Source organism: Paroedura picta, chromosome 6 (assembly GCF_049243985.1).
Source record: "Paroedura picta isolate Pp20150507F chromosome 6, Ppicta_v3.0, whole genome shotgun sequence".
In the NCBI taxonomy this organism is placed as follows: domain Eukaryota; kingdom Metazoa; phylum Chordata; class Lepidosauria; order Squamata; family Gekkonidae; genus Paroedura; species Paroedura picta.
Window position 1 is genome coordinate 115,340,228 of NC_135374.1, and position 19,336 is coordinate 115,359,563.

At 43.1% G+C, this 19,336-nt stretch overlaps 1 protein-coding gene across 3 annotated transcripts in view; it reads left to right on the forward strand.

The window, feature by feature from the left end:
- The window catches only part of KLHL1 (kelch like family member 1), a 260,108-nt gene that overhangs the window by 168,807 nt on the left and 71,965 nt on the right, over nucleotides 1–19,336 (forward strand). For 2 of the 3 annotated variants that reach the window (XM_077344008.1, XM_077344006.1), the window contains exon 7: nucleotides 11,220–11,447. In XM_077344008.1, the coding sequence (XP_077200123.1) occupies nucleotides 11,220–11,447 (228 nt within the window). The remainder of the gene's footprint in view (nucleotides 1–11,219; nucleotides 11,448–19,336) is intronic. The other variant, XM_077344007.1, reaches the window with a different exon arrangement.

Below are 19,336 nucleotides of genomic sequence, written 5' to 3' on the forward strand. Positions count from 1 at the left end.
GCATTTACTTTATGACTCACAAAAACTTTATGGAAGTTGCAGTGTGTGAGAAGCCCGCTGTTGGGGAGAGGTGGTTGATAAATTAAATTATAAATCAGTCAATAAACTAGAGTCACCCAGTTTCTTAACAGACACTGCACAATACTCTGTTATCGGACAAAGAGAGTTTTTGACTCTCAAAAACATAAATCTCAAAATAGCTGTCGGTGTCAAAGGTGCTATTGGTTTCAAATCTCACTACCCCACACGGGTTGGCTCCTCATACTCTCCCTTGACATAAACGATCCCGTCATCCTGTGATGTATTCTCCCTGTGAGTTATATACTCACGTATGGAATCTCACATTTGTATCAGAGAGGGGAAATTCTGCCGAGCTCTAAATTGCAAAGCTGGATAGAAATGAGATTCCTTGCACCTGAGCCTTGAACTCTAGAAGATGATTAGTGGATACTTCGGAGGAGCTTGGATCAGGGCAGCTCACGTTCTAAGCTTTTGCTGAAGATTGCAGCTTAGAGGCCAAGCCCACTCTCATTTGTGAGACTGATGACGCTGGGAGAAAAGTTGCTACTGCACCGTTCAGTTTTCTTTGTATGGCTTTCTCCTTGGGAACTTCCCAGAATATCAGATGCTTGATACCCCTTTGCAAAAAATGTTTGAATATTTGTAGCTTCATAATGCAGTCCTGAAAATTCAGTAGAATTTGTGACAGCTATGTCCACAATTTATGCAAGTCAATCAGAGTGTTTTTTTTTTAACGTGATTAGCTACCTACAAAATTTCTAATGACCTTTGGGGCATATAGTTATTATTTTTCATGATGTTATCCTGCCAAATTTTGGAACAAGAATCATGCATTTTTACTACTTGATGGGGTCCCAAACTTACAAGTACCTTTCCTTTCCTCCAGTCACGCTTTGAGGGAGGTGGGGCTGAGAAAGCTCTAATCTAACTGCTCTGTGAGCTCTAGTTGAACTGTGACTAGCCCAAGGTCAATGCAGGGTCTTGTTGCCTAGCCAAATATTTATACTCCAGTTTGATTGTTGATTGATAAGCTAATTCTATGTTTTTAATTTTGTATATATACCGACCCCTTTCGAGCAAGTTGTCTCAGGGCTGTCCACAGTAATAACACATGACAATAAATTAAAACCATCCAATTATAAAATTGCTTAAAACCAGCATTATTTCCTCCAGTGTCCCAGTTGGCTCAACGAGGGACTTCCTGCCTGTTTGAGTAGATTTCCTCCCTATTTACCTGCAGAACAGTTGTTGGACAACAGAAGAATGATTGTCGACAACCGCTAGCTAGCTAGTTAGGTCTAGACCTAGCTATTTCTCTTCACAATGATAATTTAAAAACCTATTTTGCTCTTTCAGCAGCCTTGAGTTCTGCTCTCTCTGCGTATTCACACTGCCAGCACAGACGTGGTTTGCCTTTGTTGTAACTTTGTTGTAACTTTGATATTCCTTGGTGGTCTCTCATCCAAATACTGTCCAGGGCTGACCCTGCTTAGCTTCTGAGTTCAGACGAGATCAGGCTAGGCCAGGTCATCCAGGTCAGAGCTCAGGGGCTGTAATAAGGATAGGTATTCAGTGATAAAACTGGCATTGTGATGTGTTGTCATAGCTACCAAAGCTGCACATGTGACTTTATACTGAATGAATCACAGTAGGGTTTCTTCACCACCCCCATAAGTTTTCATTTTGCCATTGTTTCTAGAAGAACTTGAGTCTCTTTTGGTATTCTCTTCTGTCTTGCTGGATGCCGAGCACATTCTCGCGAATCAGTGAAACCTTTACTGAACGTTCCGCAAGAGAACCAAGCAGCAGTCCCCTGATCTCTGGTAGGCCCGATGCAAAAGACACTGCATTAGCGCCATGTAGGTTTTAACTCTCCAGTCACTCTCCGGAATATCGTTTCATCCGGAACATGAAAGAAAGCCTAATTAGTTCTTTATAACTTTGTGTAATATCCAGGTAGGTTTTTTTGGGGGGTGGGGGGTGGGCTATTGACGTTTATTGCAGCCAGCACTTTTTTCATGCTAGTTTCACAGATCTAAGGAAACTCTAATTAACGGCATCATGTGTCCAGGCGAGTGCTCCTCTGGAGGTCTCAGTGCGGTCCAACATCAAAAGTCACTCTTCATCTGGGTCGTGGAGGTTACAAATTCACTGGATAGGAGGTGCTCAAAGGAACAAAGGCTGAATGAAATGCATTAAGAGGAGACATCAGAGAGGGGGCCTTCCTAGCTTCAGTGGGATGTTAAAGCAGAATAGAATGGACCTCACTAGAGTAAGGCACCAAAGATTTATGCTTTGTCATCTATTATGACAGGCCCCGGCAGGTGATTGAATTCATAAAAATGCATTATTTAAAACACAGTGATGGATGGTAAAGGAGGTCGAGACATTCCACCCCCGACTTCCCCATCCCTTCGCCATGAGGTAATCACTATGGAAAACTGATGTGACACAAATAAGAAGGAACGCTGGTTTGGTCTTCCACTTCAAACATTGCGCAGTCTGGAGACTTATGGGCAGTGATTTCTCTGTAGGCTGCTATTACTTAGATGCTGCTAAATTGTTAACTTTGTTTTTATCATGTTTTATACTGTTACTGTTTGATGGTTATTTCTTGTGTTGGTTTTAATTCATTGTTAATTCTTAATCATATAATGTATCATCCTGAGTCATATTGGGAGAGCAGTGTAGATTATTATTTTTATTGTTGTTGTTGTTATTATTATTATTATGCTGCCACTTTGAGACTCCTTCTGGTACTGAAAAGTGAGGTATACTATACAACTCTTCCTCTTTATCTTAAAACTAAAATGTAATTAAAACCCAAAGTTTGTAGAAAATGGAATGTATTTTTTTTAATTCAGTGCTCACAGATTTTTAGTGCTTGACTTTATGAGAGACTCAGTCGAGGGCCAGGGATAGCTGAACCCAAATCTGGACTGACAAATGTATCATCAAGCTCAGAGTCCCTGAGGTGATTAGCTCGAGCTAGATTTCGGAGAAGCTGGAAGCTGAAGTACAATAAACAAAGAATACGGCACTGTTGATTGTAGAAACACAGCAGGCCGGACTCCCAATGGACATTGTATTGCCCAAATGAAGAGATTAATACAACCTGCCAATTGCAGGAGTTGTTAAAAAAAAACCCAAACCTTCTCTTCTCCGTGCCTAGCTACATGACAGGCAGAATCCACTAAATCTATGGTAGCTCATCGGGATGAGTCCCAGCAGTAGACTATTGACATTTTTGGTTCAAGCTCTTGAGTCACTCGTAATCCTTTGACCTTTTCTCGAAATTTCATTGTAGATGTTTCAACCAGAAAAAGGTTTCCATTCATACCAATACATAAACATTTCTAGTTGATATATTGCCACTATTGGGATAATGTTGAAATTGTCTCTGTGCTCTTATTGGAGCTTGTCTACAACTAAAGGATGTGCCACAGTGGCAATAAGTTGTATGTTCATATTGTATGGGAAAGTTCCAAGAATTTCAAAGGTTGTCACTCAGAGGAGGGTAGGGAGCGGTTCCTGTTAACAGCAGATGGTAGGACCTGCATGAGTGGGTTTAAACTATGGGTAGAATGGTAGGGGGGAAATTCAAAGAGTAGTTCAGCATTGGAAAGGGCTGCCTAAGGAGTTGGTGAGCTCCCCCTCAATGGCTGTCTTTAAGGAGCAGCTGGACAGGTCGTTATCATGCTTTAGGCTGATCCTCCATTGAGCAGGGGGTAGGACTAGATAGCCTGTAGGGTCCCTTCCAACTCTTTATTATATAAAATATCTGTGGGGTTCATAGGGATCATAGAAGCCTCTTGCATGGCCTGTCCATTTTATATTCCTAAAAGTTGTGTGCAGTCTATCCATAAACAAACTCATCTGCCAATGTCATACAATCAAAGAGATGGAGATGCACCGCATCTTTGGAATTCTTAAAATATTACGTGCTGCTTGTTTCTCTCTTGACCAATCACACTCATCTCAGCCTAACCCATGTCATGATGTTCTAGTGGGGATAAAGTGGAGGAGAGGGCTATTATGTAAGTTGCTTTGGGTTCCCCTTGGGAAGAATGGTGGGAAATAAAAAAAAATGTAAATATGTAAGATAAAATCCACCACACTGCAAAATCTGACCACTAATTACGACCTGTGATTGATAGAGCTGCTTCCCAGTCATCTGATTGGAACAAGAACCAGAACAAGAACTGGAGTTTCCATCCTAAGAACACACTGGTCTTCCTAGGGAAGAACTTGAGGATGGCGTGGTTGGGGATAAAGGTGCTCCCAAGGGTTTGTTCCTGATTGTAATTCCAGTTGAGACCTATTCCACATGAGGAATTCAGCCCAGGCCAGCCCTTGTCCGGTTGCAGGCCTAATGCCCACTTCCAGATGATGTTAGCGCCAGCCTAGGGAGGTCCCAGGCCTGGCACAACTCAGATGTTTGGTTGTCCTATGGCAAGGGAATGCTGATTCTTCTGTGTTCCCTTCCTTGCCACAGGTGTCATCGGGGCCTATGTCAGGCTAGGGACATCTGGCAGGGAAGAGGCGGACCATCTTGACCCCTCTCCTCTCCCCCCATGGCTGAGTTCAGCATCCCAGAAGTGCCTTCTCTCCATGGATCAGGCCCATAGCCTCACTTCTCCGTCCTTTACCTCTCTAAAGACACTCATAGTGACATTCCTTTCCATTATAGGGGACCCCTGTGCCTCCAATCTGGTGGATCCCACCACCATGATACTCTGATTAGGCCCTGTAAATACTTAATCTGTCTCTGGTGCTATGGGCCCCATGAATTCTTAAACCACTCCTGCCTATTATTCAAGCTGTGTGAAATTGTCGTACATGCGTTTTTCTATTGTTCACTGTATGCCATTATTCATGGTCAGCTCACCAACGCACTCTGGAATGCCTTAAGCTACGAGTAGCATTTGTTAAAACAATCTTACTCACTGTTAAGTGATTATTTCGCAAATTGGTTTTGAAAACATTAAAATTGATGTCCCTTGAAAAAGCTAAAGAGCAAAACGCGTTGGGATTTGTTGAATATCAAAGAATAAAGAACAATGGAAGTTTGAAGACTCCATAGAAGTCTACTCTGTATATTTAATTTGCCATATTGGTATCCAAATGCCTCAAAACTTGCCCCAAGTTTCTTCAGCTGGCTATGAGGTCACACCACTCATAGAACAATTAACGCTTTATGGTGTATTTTTTCTGTTTCTTGAATGCCAGTAAAGGTCTTTTGATTCTTATTCTAGTATATGTGTGTGAAGTGCTGTCAGGTTGCAGAGTTCGTTCCACCAAACAGGAACCAGGGCTCAAAAAGCCCTGGGTCGGGTTGATGCCAGCCATATTTCCTTGGGCCCAGGGATCTTCAGCTGGTTAGCATTGCTTGATCTAAGAGTCCTCTGAGGAACATATTCAGAGAGACAGTCCCTTAGACAGAGCCCAGACTGTGTAAGGCCTTGAAGATCAGAACCAAAACCTTAAAATGGATCTGAAACTATGTTGTTGTTAGTGCAAAGTCATGTCCGACCCATCTCAACCCCATGGACAATGATCCTCCAGGCCTTCCTGTCCTCTACCATTCCCTGGAGTCCATTTAAGTTCGTACCAACTGCTTCAGTGACTTCATCCAGCCACCTCATTCTCTGTTGTCCCCTTCTTCTTTTGCCCTCAATCGCTCCCAGCATTAGGCTCTTCTCCAGGGAGTCCTTCCTTCTCACGAGGTGGCCAAAGTATTTGAGCTTCATCTTCAGGATCTGGCCTTCTATGGAGCAGTCAGGGCAGATCTCCTCTAGGACTGACTGGTTTGTTCGCCTTGCAGTCCAATGGCCTCACAAGAGTCTTCTCCAGCACCAGAGTTCAAAAGCCTCAATTCTTTGACGCTCGGCTTTCCTTATGGTCCAACTTTCATAGCCATATGTTGCACCTGGGAAGACCATAGCCTTGACTAGACACACTTTCGTTAGCAGGGTGATGTCGCTGCTTTTTAGGATGCTGTCTAGATTTGCCATAAATCTCTGAAACTATAGAGAAGGCCATAGAATAAGAAAAGCTCCAGGCTCTGTAAATCATCCCCCCCCCCTCCACACCCATACACACACATAAGCTCTTTCTGCTGATTCCACTCCTGCCCGTTGCTGCTGACATATACATTTGGCCATTTTGTTGAAAATTTAGTGATCTGGCTTAGAGGAGGTGCAAATGGATGACCTCAGCCTACTGATCTGCAGCCGCCTGTCTGGAAATGAAAGGAGCTCTGTCGAGGTGGAACAAATGCGATTGAACTGGTTTATTGACGCATCTCAAGGAGGAGACCTTCAGCAGAAGAGCACAGCCCTGGCAAGAGAGACGGCAATCCTTTCACCTTTGTCTTGTTTGCAGAGGTGTCCTTTGGGATATGCAAAACATATGCAAATGCTTCTTCCATTTAACTTGGCTTCTGAGCAGAGAAGGCACAAGGCAGCTTTTCCTCATGTGCTTAGCAAGGCAAAAAAAGCAACACGCATAATTCATGTCGCAATGGGATTGTTTTGTATTATGAATTTCTTCTAGAACCTGATTACTTTTGTTTGAGCAATATGAAAGAACAGGCTCCCTATGGAGAAGGAAATAAAGAACAGAATGCTACACTTGAGTTTGCATTTCAGCTCAATAGACTGTATTCAAACTCATATCAATGCTAAGGGTGGTGAATCTACTCAGGAGTATTACTTCAGTGTGAACAGGATTGACCTGTGGCATGCTGAGGTTGACCTCTACCTCACTAGCCTTCTCCAAACTGATTTGTTTTCTCTTAAGTTCTCCAGGGTTGTTTTTTTGCTTGAAGAACTTTGAATTTTACTTTAGATCAAAACCTGGGGGCCATTCTATTGTATACTTTTCCATCTAGAGCAGTGATTCCCAACCAGGGGTCTGTGGACCCCCAGGAGTTTGTGGGAGCTCTAGAGAGGGTCCATGGTCTTTCCTTTCCTGCCTTAGTGAACTTGGCTACAAGCTAGGAAATTGGTCATTTCCATTGCCTCCCCTCCCATGCATGAGTTCTCTTGTGGTTTCTGTCCCTAAGATGGGTGGAGCCTGCACAGTTATTCCCACCTTAAAACACTTCCTGTCTCCCTCCCCCTCAGTCCTCCTCGAGCCTGCCTGTTGACGCAGGTGGTGATGTAACTTCTGGTGACATAGAGCTTCGGGGGAGGGGGTGCAAGACAGGGAGGCATGGACAGCTGACAACTTCCCGGGTTCCTCAAAGCCTGAAAAAGTATTTCAGGGGTTCCTCCATGGCCAAAAGCTTGGAAAGGGCTGATCTAGAATAATGGCTTATAAAAACATTCCAGCAAGATTAAAAAAAAAAAATCAAAATGGATATATAGGAACCAGAAAGAATGTGCTATATTTCTTATATGAAAGGATGTATCAAGTAAAGTGGTTATCTTGTGGATAATTTGATACACATTTGATAACTAAGCATCTAAACAACTCCAAAATTGTGGCAGTTCAGAGGCCCCAACTACATGTCTTGATCCAGAAAATAGCCTATATTTAATTGTTTGATTACTCTTCCAGTTCCTTTAGGTTGGGGAAAACATGGCATATATAAGTGGTCTCTATTCCTAAGCACTGGAAAGCTATGAAAATTCTTAGGAGGTTCCATGCCAAGCATCCTCCTATGACAGAGGAAGCCATTTCCAAATATGTGTTCCTTGTAGACATAAACACTGATGCCTCCTGGCTTTTCTGAAGCATCCCTACTCCATGAAGGGTAAACAGAAAAGTCCTGTTTGGGGGGAAAGATGTTTAAGGGAAGGAGTATATGTGCACCTGTAATGGGCACTATGGCAACAGGGCCACCATGTTGGGGATTACTGGTGTATAAGAACAATGTCATCCATTCTAAATAAAGCCATGGTGTATCTAGTCCAGCTTCCTGTTTCATCCAGTGGCCAACAAGAAACTCTGAAAAACTTACAAGCAGGGTAACCAGTTCTCTGACCTTTCTTCCCAGCACTGGTATTCAGAAAATTACTACTTCAAAGATGGAGGTCCCATTTAGTGACAGTGGTTAATTGCCATAACTAGAAGAAGAAGAAGAAGAAGAAGAAGAAGAAGAAGAAGAAGAAGAAGGTTTTTACTCCCCACTTTTCACTACCTAAAGGAGTCTCAGAGCAGCTTTCAATCTCTTTCTGTTCCTCTCTGCACAACAGACACGTGATAAGATATGAAAAAAGTCTTCTGTGTTTCTTCTACGTCATTTGTAATGAAAAACCATATTTCATAGTTTTAAGTCCTCTTCGCAGTTACAATGGGCAGTTCTTTTTGTAGCGCTGAAGGTAAAAAAGTTACTTCTGGACAAGTAAGCACATTCCCCTCCAGTCATTATAAAACAATTCCCAACCATTTCAGAATGTATATTATTGGCATTATGCAATGCCAATTAAAAAATATGCACAAAACAGTGCAATACAATTCTTTCTAATTAGTTAATTAAGTCATTTATGTCAGTTTCGGTTTTGAATTAAGAACTGTTACAAAAAACACCTTAGGATAATTGAATCTAGAAATTAGTTCATATTTCTTTCAGCTGGGAAAATTAGAAGGCAATTTAATATATCAAGTCGGATGATAGTATTTTTGTTCTATTATTCTGGGATACAAATAGAATTCAAATTACATCTCTTGTTCCCTTCATTTTTATTCATGTACAACTTTAACTTTGACAAATGATTGTTGTTGATTTTCATGAAAAAAGAATTCTGAAAAAGATTGCCACAGTTATAGTTGTGGGATACGAAGTGTAACAAATAGAGTTACTAGGTTCCCCCTGGCCACCAGCAGGAAATGGTGGGGTAGAGTTGCCAGAAACAAGTTGGGAGACTCCTAAAATTTTTGGTGTGGGCCTGGGCAGGACAGAGGCCTTAGTGGGGAACTGTGATGATGATGATGATGATGATGATGATGATGATGATGATGTATTGGCCACCCCTCCTTGAGAGCAAGCTACATGCGGCTGACAACAATAAAAGCATATTCAAATAAATCAAACAACATTACAGATCAGTAATGAAATTTAAACTAAAAACCCCAGTAGCGTGTGCTAAATCCACATGGGTCCAAAGACCAGGACAAAGGAAGTTCATTTCAGCTCTTTATTGTGGGCCCAGCATAAATCTGCCATGAGTCCTTGGAGTAGTGGTGGGGTATAAACCCAACCATTAAATAAATAAATAAATAAATAAATAAATAAATAAATAAATAAATAAATAAATAAATAAATGGTACAAAGAGACAAAAATTGAACTGAAGAAAGCCACAACCAACCTGTCCGGGCGAGGATGGAGAGTTAGGGACCAACGGATACGAACGCGGGGAGGGAGGCTGTAGAGAGGCGCCTGGACTTCAAACCTGGAATGAGGACGCTAAACGCAAGGGACTTATAGCAGCCAAACCGGTCCTCGCGTTGAGTGCCCGGCCAGCCCGGGAAGGGGGCGGGGGAAAAGGGAGTTGTGGTCAGTGGCACCTCCCCACTCGCTCACCCCGAGGAAGGGCCCGCCCGAGAAGTCGCCGGCGCTGGAACCTAGAAAGAAACGCTTACCTGAAAGTCGAAAGTAACTTCCGGACGCCGACGAGCGACTAGGACGGAAGGGCGGCGGCGGCAAGACGGGTTATGTAGGGGGGCGGGGTCCAAGGCGGGAAATATAAGGTGGGGAATACACCGGGGTGGTTGGTTGGTGTGGATGAGAGAAAAGGACGTTGCGAGTGTACGGGGAAGAGAGAATAAAAGACGGTGTTTGGAAAATCCAGCAGACTTTGTGGTTCTTGGTCGGAAGAAGAGGGGATGCCACGGCTGAGAAGGGTGAACCTCGCGGAGGGGCCGGGAAGAGCCCCACACAACCCTAACTTAGAAACAAAAGCCCCACAATAGAGCTTCCCACCAGTGCACACCGTTGGTCAGATCCGGCCGATGGGATCTATCCACACATTGGTCAGTTACAGTGCAGACTTACAATCCTGCCTTGAACTCAAGCTCAGTCTTCAGCAGACCTACAGACACAACAGAGTGCTCCTTTTTGTCCAATTCTCACAAAGACGTTAAACCATTTTCAGATGGTTAAGAGGAGGGGGAAGGCCCTGACTAATGTCAACCTGTGCTTCACAGTTTACCTTCCAAAGCTTCCAGGGAACTGACCTACCTAGTATAGAGATATGTAACTCCAGGGGATCCCAGCTGGAGGCTGGCATCACTAACAACAAACCAAGTTTTCTTTTTAGGAGGAATTAAATGCTTTGAGGCAAAAGATATGTGAATATGAAAACAATACACAAAAGGCACTCACTTGACAATAGCAATATTTCTTCTGCCGTATTTGAAAGTCGGATCATTTCGCTAGCCTCATATATACAGACTATGCTATGAGACTACGAATAAGCCCAGGCCCTCCCGTTGCGTTCACCTGGTGGGAAATACTGCCATGCTCTTCTTTCCCACATCACTCAGGAAATTTGAGGAAACATGACCATGTTGAAGTCACCTAAATTGGATGGAGAGCAAAGAAGAATGTAGCCTTAGTCCCTCAGACCAATAAAGCATGAGAAAATAGATATTTAAGAGTAAAATCCCTTTCCTTAAATTAAATATGATTCGTAAGATTTTTTTTCCTCAGTCAACTTTTTAAAACAAGAATGTGACAAGCTTAAAGCTGTACTTCTGCATAATGAAATAGATCACATTAAAAATTCCATGAGATCTAGACTCACCACTCTGAAGGGTAAAGTAGACTTTGTTTTCCATTCTTGGGGGGTGGGAGGAAAGAGATATAAGATGTTTAAGAACTATCTTGGTATAGTAGTTAAGGTTGTAATCCAGAGAACTGGGTTTGATTCCCCAGCCTTTCTCCACATGCAGCCAGCTGGGTGACCTTAGGCCAGTCACAGTTCTCTCAGAATTCTCTCAGCCCCACCTATCTCACAAGGTGCCTGTTGTGGGGAAAGGAAGGGTGAGCAGCTGTAAGCCACTTTGAAGCTCCTTGAGGTAGTAAAAAGTGAGGTTCCAACCCCCCAGCTCTTCTTCTCTTAAGATATGTTATTGCAGATAATTGTTACCACTGGAAGAACACTTCAGAAGAAAATCAATGGGGAAACTTTCAGGTGCACAAATGCCATGTAAAAATAATCTCATTAATTACATTATTGATGTTTCTCAGCAGGTGCTACCACCATAGAGAAGTACGATCTCAGGACCAATATATGGATCCAAGCCGGAGTGATGAATGGCAGAAGGTTGCAGTTTGGTGTGGCTGTCATTGACGACAAACTGTTCGTTATTGGAGGCCGAGATGGTTTAAAGACCTTAAACACCGTGGAGTGTTACAACCCAAAGACGAAAGCATGGACTGTCTTGCCCCCTATGTCAACCCATCGGCATGGTTTAGGTAAGAAGCTCCATTTCTGAATTAAGGCCTAATGCAAAGTTGATTGCAGTCAGTTACAGCATTGCAAGAAAAGGTAGGTGCAGATTTGTAGAAGACACGAAATCAGTTCTCTAAGCAGAATGGTGGACAGGCCGGAATATCATCAGGGGCATTCTTGGTCGGTGTCATAGACGATGTCTCAACGTGTTTTGAAAAACTATCAAAGCTAAACTTCAGGAATAGCATACAAGCTCCATTGCCCATAGTTGTCTTATATAGGTTATGCCTTATATCTGCCATATAAGAAGCAGGCCAGATGTATAGGCATGTAGCCAAGGAGAGGGCAAGGTACACAACACAATGATCAGAGACTGATTTGAACATGTGCCCGGGTTAACATCTGCATATAAGCAGCAGTCTGTCTACTGATCATAACCAATGGTTTGCTAACTATTCCTTTTCTTCATAATATTGTGGATAGGTTCTCCTGCGGTGAGTGCGATTAAACTATGTTGATTCAATTAAATCACATACAGTCCTTCTCTTCTTTTTCAATCCCTGCCTTACTGCGACCACCTGAATGGCTCCAACAGGCCCAAGCAGAATCTGGGAGCTCTTTTTGACAGTACAATCATCAGAACATATGGCTGAGCTGTTAGGAATGTGGAGATACTAATGGGGGGTGGGGGGACAGACACACGATTAACCATAGCAATGTCAGAAAGAACTATGAAGGCAGACCTATGTAAAAGGAACAAAATCAAAATTACTTTGAGAAAGTTCTGTGGAGTCCCCTTTCAGTAAGAAGTTTCAGTTCTTCCAGAGCATTTCCCTTTTAAGAGCATTTCTCCTTTAACAATGCTAATTATTATTATTACATGCACGTATGTATGTATTTAATTTACTGTACTCCCAGGGACTGGCTCAGACTGCTGTATAGCAAAAAATAAAAAATAACAATACAGTTAAAATCAGGTCAAAATCAGGTCAATGCCATAGTGCTTAAGGACGGGTACACTTCTTGTTTTTAATTCTTTGGTGTGCATGAAAAGTTACCATTCAGTAAAAGATTTTGATGAACATGTCTCAGTACTGAATACAACGCAGAGCCCTGACAACCTTTTGACAGACATCAGACTCCTCCGTTGGACATGTAGGAGATTAGCAAAGCCAAAGCAGTCTAAAGTCATATATTGGGGAATGTACTCAGGCATAGCGGTCGTGGGCTAACATCAGAAACTGGCTATATGTTCTCAAATGTGCCACCCCCTCCAAACTCTGGGTAATCTCTTCAAATGGGCACGCTCATACAGAACACCCCACGAAAACATCATTGAATGGAAACTATGCTAAAAACATATATTTTGATGCTACTGGGCATGAACTGTGGCTTGCTGCAACATGGAACATGTTTGAAGAGTCACACAATAGGCTTTGGGTGCTGTACCTTTGAAAGGCTGTAGACTCAACCTTCTCAAAGAGTAAAGTTTGATTTTTCTATTGCATATATTTTTGCCTACACTAGGCTTTCACAGCCAGGGTTTCATGAAAATATATTTTAAAATATTTAACTCCCACCCATACATGGAACATATTTTAAATTTGAATAACATCTATCACGTTATATGTGCATATATGGTCATGTCAACCCACCCAGCACTCCCAAAATAGCCAACAATGGAGGAGGGAAGGGGAGGGGCCCTGAGTTGCACCACTTCAGGGGTTTCTTGAAGCCTGAAGAATATTTCAGGGGTTTCTCAAAGGTAAACAAGTTGAGCAAGACTGGCCTACATGGTTCTTTTTATTATTATCATTATCATTTAAATGTATTTCCCACCACTCCCAAGACCGGCTCATGGTGGATTATAAATTGTCCCTGCTACAACCTCAATAAAACCCCATTAAAACAATACAAGAACATAAAAAGACATAAAAGTCATACAGAAAAACCAGAACAAAACATGGTGGTTGTACTAATCTGCCATCCCCCCAGTAAAACACTAATAAAGGGAGTGGGAAGAGGGAGCCATAGATGGCATAAACGCTGCCTAGGGTTGCTAGGGATGTTGAGGTTGCTATGGATGTGGAGATGCTATTGTGAGGTAAGCAGGTTGGGAGGGAGGCTGTCAGAAGCTCTGGCATCAGTTGGTGGAGCACAAGATTGGAGGAAAGGCAGTGGGGAAGGACGGCAAGGTGACCCACAGATGGCGCCTGGCAGAAGACAGCAAGGGTGAAAGGTGATCCAGGGTGGAGGCAAGGCTGAAAAATGCAATGGCCATTGGTACAATGGTCTAAGGCAGAGCATGGGGAAACAAGCTAAACCAGAGTAGCGCATCAGGAAGGAAAATTAAGAAGGACCCCCTGGGGAGCCTGACCCTTCTTAAAAGGCCAGTTCCTTGTCTGAAGCCACAGATCTCTGTAACTCTTATCATGACAGAATGCCCATGAACCACTTTGACACCGGTCTAGTGCCCAGGACAGGAGGCAGCCCTAAGTAACAGAACTGAGGAGGGGGTGTAATCCCTTTCCTGCAAATGACCTTTTGCAAAAGCTGGCAGCTGCTATGAAACATGATCATCTCAAAGACTGTGTTGAGCTAAGGATCCTGTACACTGACTATGCAGCAAGTCTCACTGTAAGGTCTCTAGTGTGCAAAGAGTGTTGCTGTGATTAAGGATGCAATTACTCGATACCCTTAGGATGATAAGACTGATACTCTTTTTCCTGTATTACGACTTTTGTACAAAATAATTGCAAAGCATAAATTACAATATATATTTTGCATGCGTTTGGGTAGTTTAAACATTTTTTTCAGGACAAGACTCGGGATAGCTTTTGTTTCACCACTCATTGCCAAACCAGGGAAAATTGCTCCCTGCTTTACAATCGAAGGGTCATTTGACTCCATAAAATGGCAGCTTCTTGTAACTAACTTTTCCTCACTGTTGGCATTATGGGGAAATTCGTAAGTTGCAGACTAAGCAGCTATAATACTACAAAACTAGCATATTTTCTGGGGCAATCATAGAATCCTCTGAAATACAGCTGATGGTGGGCAGTGGAGTTAGAAAAGGCTGCGGCAGCTAGAAATGTTGGAGATACTTTCAGAGAGAGTTCACCAAATAGTAGCTTCAGAAAGTAAAGCTAGTTCAGCCTCCATACTGTTGTTGGGACTGGAAGAACTAACTGGTTCTGTGTTGATTCCAACTGCAGTGCATTTCCTAATGTTACGTGCTGCAGTCATGGAAACCAAGGCACAAATCTCATCAGAAGTCTCGGGAGGGAAAAGATCAACCCATAGAGGAGAGAAGCTTGTGTTAAAGAAAAACAGGGAAATGATCACTGCACCTAGCTCTCCAGCCCCTCCATTATGTCATGGGATCCAAATAGGCACTCTTTGTTTTTGCTGCCCAATGGCGACACCCAGCTGTAAAACTACTTGAGATCTGATCCTGCAGTTCCTGTGGTCTCAGTCACAAAAAAAAAAAAAATCCTTTCCACAAATGACACTGAGCAAAGTTTATTATTTATTAAAATACTGAAATCCCGTAGTGAAGGCTTCCTCCAGCAGTCTAGGGAGCCTTCCTTTTCCAATGGCTCCTCCATTGGAGGAATGGCCACTTACGTTTAGGGAGGAATCTCTGAAACTGGAAGAAGGCTGCTTAGAGCATGGCTGGATCAATCCCAATATCAATCAGTGTCAAAGTACAAAAGCTGTTTCTCAAAGGCATGGTGTAAATGAGATATACCCACCTATCTTCACTGGGACCACAGCTTGTTACAGATATCATCACAACTGGTGTATCAATCTTGTCAGACACAGGACATTGGGTGCATTCCTGGGCCCCCGGGACATCCCAGGCCCCTGGGACATCCACCTGGCCTTGACCCATGCCAAGGCCTTTTTGGTCCTGCCCCCAACCTGGTGGAATGAGCTCCCGGAAGAGCTGAGGGCCCTGCTGGAGTTACCAGCTTTCTGCAGGGCCTGCAAGATGGAGCTCTTCTGCCAGGCATATGGTTGACAGGACAGAGTCCCAGGATTCCAACTTGGATCCCCAAGGTTCATCAGACCAGCTCCTACTTTCACTGGAAGAGGGTGTGGCTGAACAAGGTGGGTTAGGTTGAATATAGAGGATATATCCATTGATGTCTTGTTGTTTTATTGTTTATTAGGGTAAATGATGGAGGTTTTATTATATTTTAATGTTTTATCATGTGAACCGCCGCAAGACCTGTCAGGGAGCGGTGGTATATAAATTTAAAAATAAAAAAAATAAATTGCAAAAATGCTTGCTTCCACAATGGAATATTGTTAGCCAAAGAAGAACCCAGATTCAACATGCAAGGAAGAGAGGACAACCTACAAAATAAGATACAATAAGTTCCAACCTTAATAAACTAGGAATCTTCCCTATGTTCACACTTGGAATCCAAGGCATTGCTTGCTCTAGATGACACAGTTAGTGAATCTAATCTGCTGTTCACTGATGAAGATCTAAAATCTCACAGTGAGCAACTGCTAAAGATGGCTTGTATTCCTTCCTTAGAACTAACTCCAGATGACAGTCTTGCAGTCTTGAAAAAACAAATCACCATAACCAAATGTGACAAGTTTATTGCTAGAAACTTTGCTTATTTTTCTGAGGAAACGTGTCTGAGTCATTTTCCCCAGTGTTCCTGAAGAAAACAAAAGCCAGAGCAGAGAATCTGCCTTCTGAAAGCCCTGACCTATTTAATATCCAGACAAGTTTGGCTTTAGGTAAACAAGCAATCATTACAGATTCACATCTAGATTCTGTTATGATACAGTTTCTCACTAAGCTAAACATTAGTCTAGATCTTAGAATTCTTATTAAAGGCTTAAAAGATTCTACCCATCTATTTCCCAGTCACATGATGTCCTGAAACAGGACTCATTTATTATTACTACTAGGCAGAAAGCGTGCTGTACGCAGGAATGCAATGGGCACCCCTTCCAGCAGTGGCATGGCCAGCAGCTGACCCTACTCACAGGGGTGGACTTGGCAGTGAGCTCTGTCTGTCAGGGGAAGGGAGGCTGGGCTGGGTAGCGCAGCTCTCAACAGCCGTCCTGGGCAGTGAGGCCCACCAGAGGCAGCAGGCAGTCCTCAGATGCCGTCCCCATCACCACCACCATGGCAACGGTGGACCCCGTGGCAGCAAGGGCCACCACAGATGCCAGGGAGTCCTGGCAGGTAGGCTGCAAGGTAGGTGGCACCATGGGGCTGCCACCATCTCAGGAGCACAAGCCTACACAATTGCAAGCCCCACCGCAGGTGACAGGTAGGCTCCGTGTGTTGCACATGGACTTAGCCAGTATCGCCGGTACGGGGACGCTGTTGTTTCAGCAGTGCAGCCCTTCATGGTAGGGAGCCTCAGAGGAGGCATGATGCTGGGCTTGGTGATGGCCTCCAGTGCTGCTGCCTCAGCATGGCAGCCGCTGCAGGGAGAGCCAGGTCTCACACAGTTTTGCTGTTTGCCCGGATTGGCGAATACAAACAAAAGGGACGGTTTGTAGTGTTTACACACAAAGAGAAAAAAAAAACGCCTATCCCAGATCTACTAACAATGTTAACAATATTAATACAGGATAAACAAAAGTAAAAAGTCTCTTCTTATTATGTTGGTTTATTGTAGCATCCAACCAGAATGGGTTCCAGATATCTCCCATTTTCAAAGGGAATTTTCCTGAGTGGTTGTTCCTCTATTCAATCACAAAATGTTAAGAATATACCCCGGCCTTTGGCTCTTTACTATAGGGATGCTGGTAATCCAACTGCTCCCTGGATTGACCCATATTCCAGGGCCAGAGAGGCCCAGAAAGCCCCAGACAGTCTCCACCCTGGAGCCCATTACCCTTTTATTATAAGGGCTAATGGTTAAGATTACTTTTATTATTAATTAGACTTATATCCTGATGCTTTCTGAAGACTTGTGGCAGCTTACACATAACCCCCACCCATAGAATCCCCACATAAAACCCCATTATACCCAGTGCTTTCAGCCCCCTATAGCCACAAAAGAATGGTGGCCTAAAACTCCCTCCTTTGTGCAGACCTCCCTAGAGGTGGGGGGTGTAGGTGTAATCAACTGAATGTAAGAAGGAGACCATTTTAGAACTTTAAAATAAATCAAGGTCTCACACCCCTTCCAAAGGTGCTCAAAGTAGCTCTAAACTCAGATATCAACTCCTAGATATCAAACCCATCTTCTTTTTAGTAACAAGTTATTGAGGTTCGTATAGTGGGGGGGGCAAATTATTATGTAGAGTTCGTGATGAATTTTCAGTAACAAATTGTTGAGGTTATTACAGCTGGAAGTAGGGCAGATTACTGAGGTCCATTCCGCACAACTTAGCTGAATTGTAACACTTTGTAAACGCTGCATTTTTTAAATTATGCACCATGTCGTACACAAATTGAAGCACTCCAGCAACATCCGCTTTTTTATAACGCTTCGGGGGGAATTGTAAAAAGTGGATTCCCCCTTTAAAAAGCACTTGATCCCTGAGAACAACCCACATCACATCAGCAAAAGACATGTGTGTTCTCAAAATAGCGTTAGGAAGGTCCCTCCTCTGCTCCCGCCCCAAGCTTCCAGGAGACAGGAATGCCTTTTTTTCTCCTACAAACCGTATAAAGCAACAAACAAGCGAGCATACTTTTTATTCAACAGAAGGTTTTAAACTTTAAACTTTCAAAGTGAGCATCATAGTGTCACAAAGTCCTTTGCTCACCATGTGCCCGAATGTCGCCCTGCCTGCACTAATATGCATTGTATGTTATTATTTTTTTCCTTGGAGACGCGTGTCAACAAATACACACATGTCCACCAGCAGGCTGTATTAATTAGCGTGGATGGAGGAACTGTGAAAGCTCTCTCAGCGGGCATTCTCCATCTCCAAGGAATACCCCCCCCCCGGTTTAGCCTTGTGTATAAAGCCATTTTGGAGGGGAAATTACAATTAAGTACAGTTCCGTGTGAATCCAAGAAGCAATGAATTAACACATATTCATTGGCACTGATGTTTTTTGGATTATTAAAAAATAAAATTTAAAGGGAAAGGGGCATTTTGGAGCCATGAGGGCGATCCGTTTGATCAGCATTTCATTTTGATTGATGGGCTGAGGCAGGCAGAAGTGCAACAAATTTAGAGCACCTTATTTGCAATTCCTGCAAGACCGGAAACGTGTGTTACCAAAAAAGTGCTACTGGTGCATGGATATTATGCTACAATTTGCACTGTGAAATGTCAAAATTCCACTACAAATTGTACTGGTTCAGGCTGCCGTGGACATCCAGCAACGTTGGCAGATGTGCGGAATGGACCTGAGTTTTTTCTGGGATTGCAAACAATTTTGCTTCAGAGTCCAGAGTTAGAGATGGGGAGGAATTAGCTCACAAACAAAAGTCGGTGATGAATTCTGGCTGGTTTCTGGTTCATGACCTGAAGTTATTTTTTAATTATTATTATTATTTGGATTTGTATGACCGCTGCTCTCAGCAAAATGGCTCACAGTGGTTTACAAGCATGTAAAATACGGAATCCAGTCCACAACAATAAAACAACACTACCAATAGTATAAAACAATCTCCCCATCAAATATCTCTAAAACTCTACAATATTACAATGGCAGAATAATTAGGAATAATTTAGTTCGCCAACTGAAGAGCCACCATGAACTTCTATGAATTTTAAGGCAGTTTGTGGTGGTTCTGGAAGAGCAGAGCTCCAAGCCATTTAAACTCCTGATTTCTGCCCTTCACAATATCAGCTGAGCAGCAGGGAGCAGAAAGGCAGGAGTTTAAATGGCTCTGAGAAATTTAAACCCCTGCTTTCTTCTCCCCACCACTCATTGCTCTCTTCTGCACCCTCTCAATTTTGTCTCCAT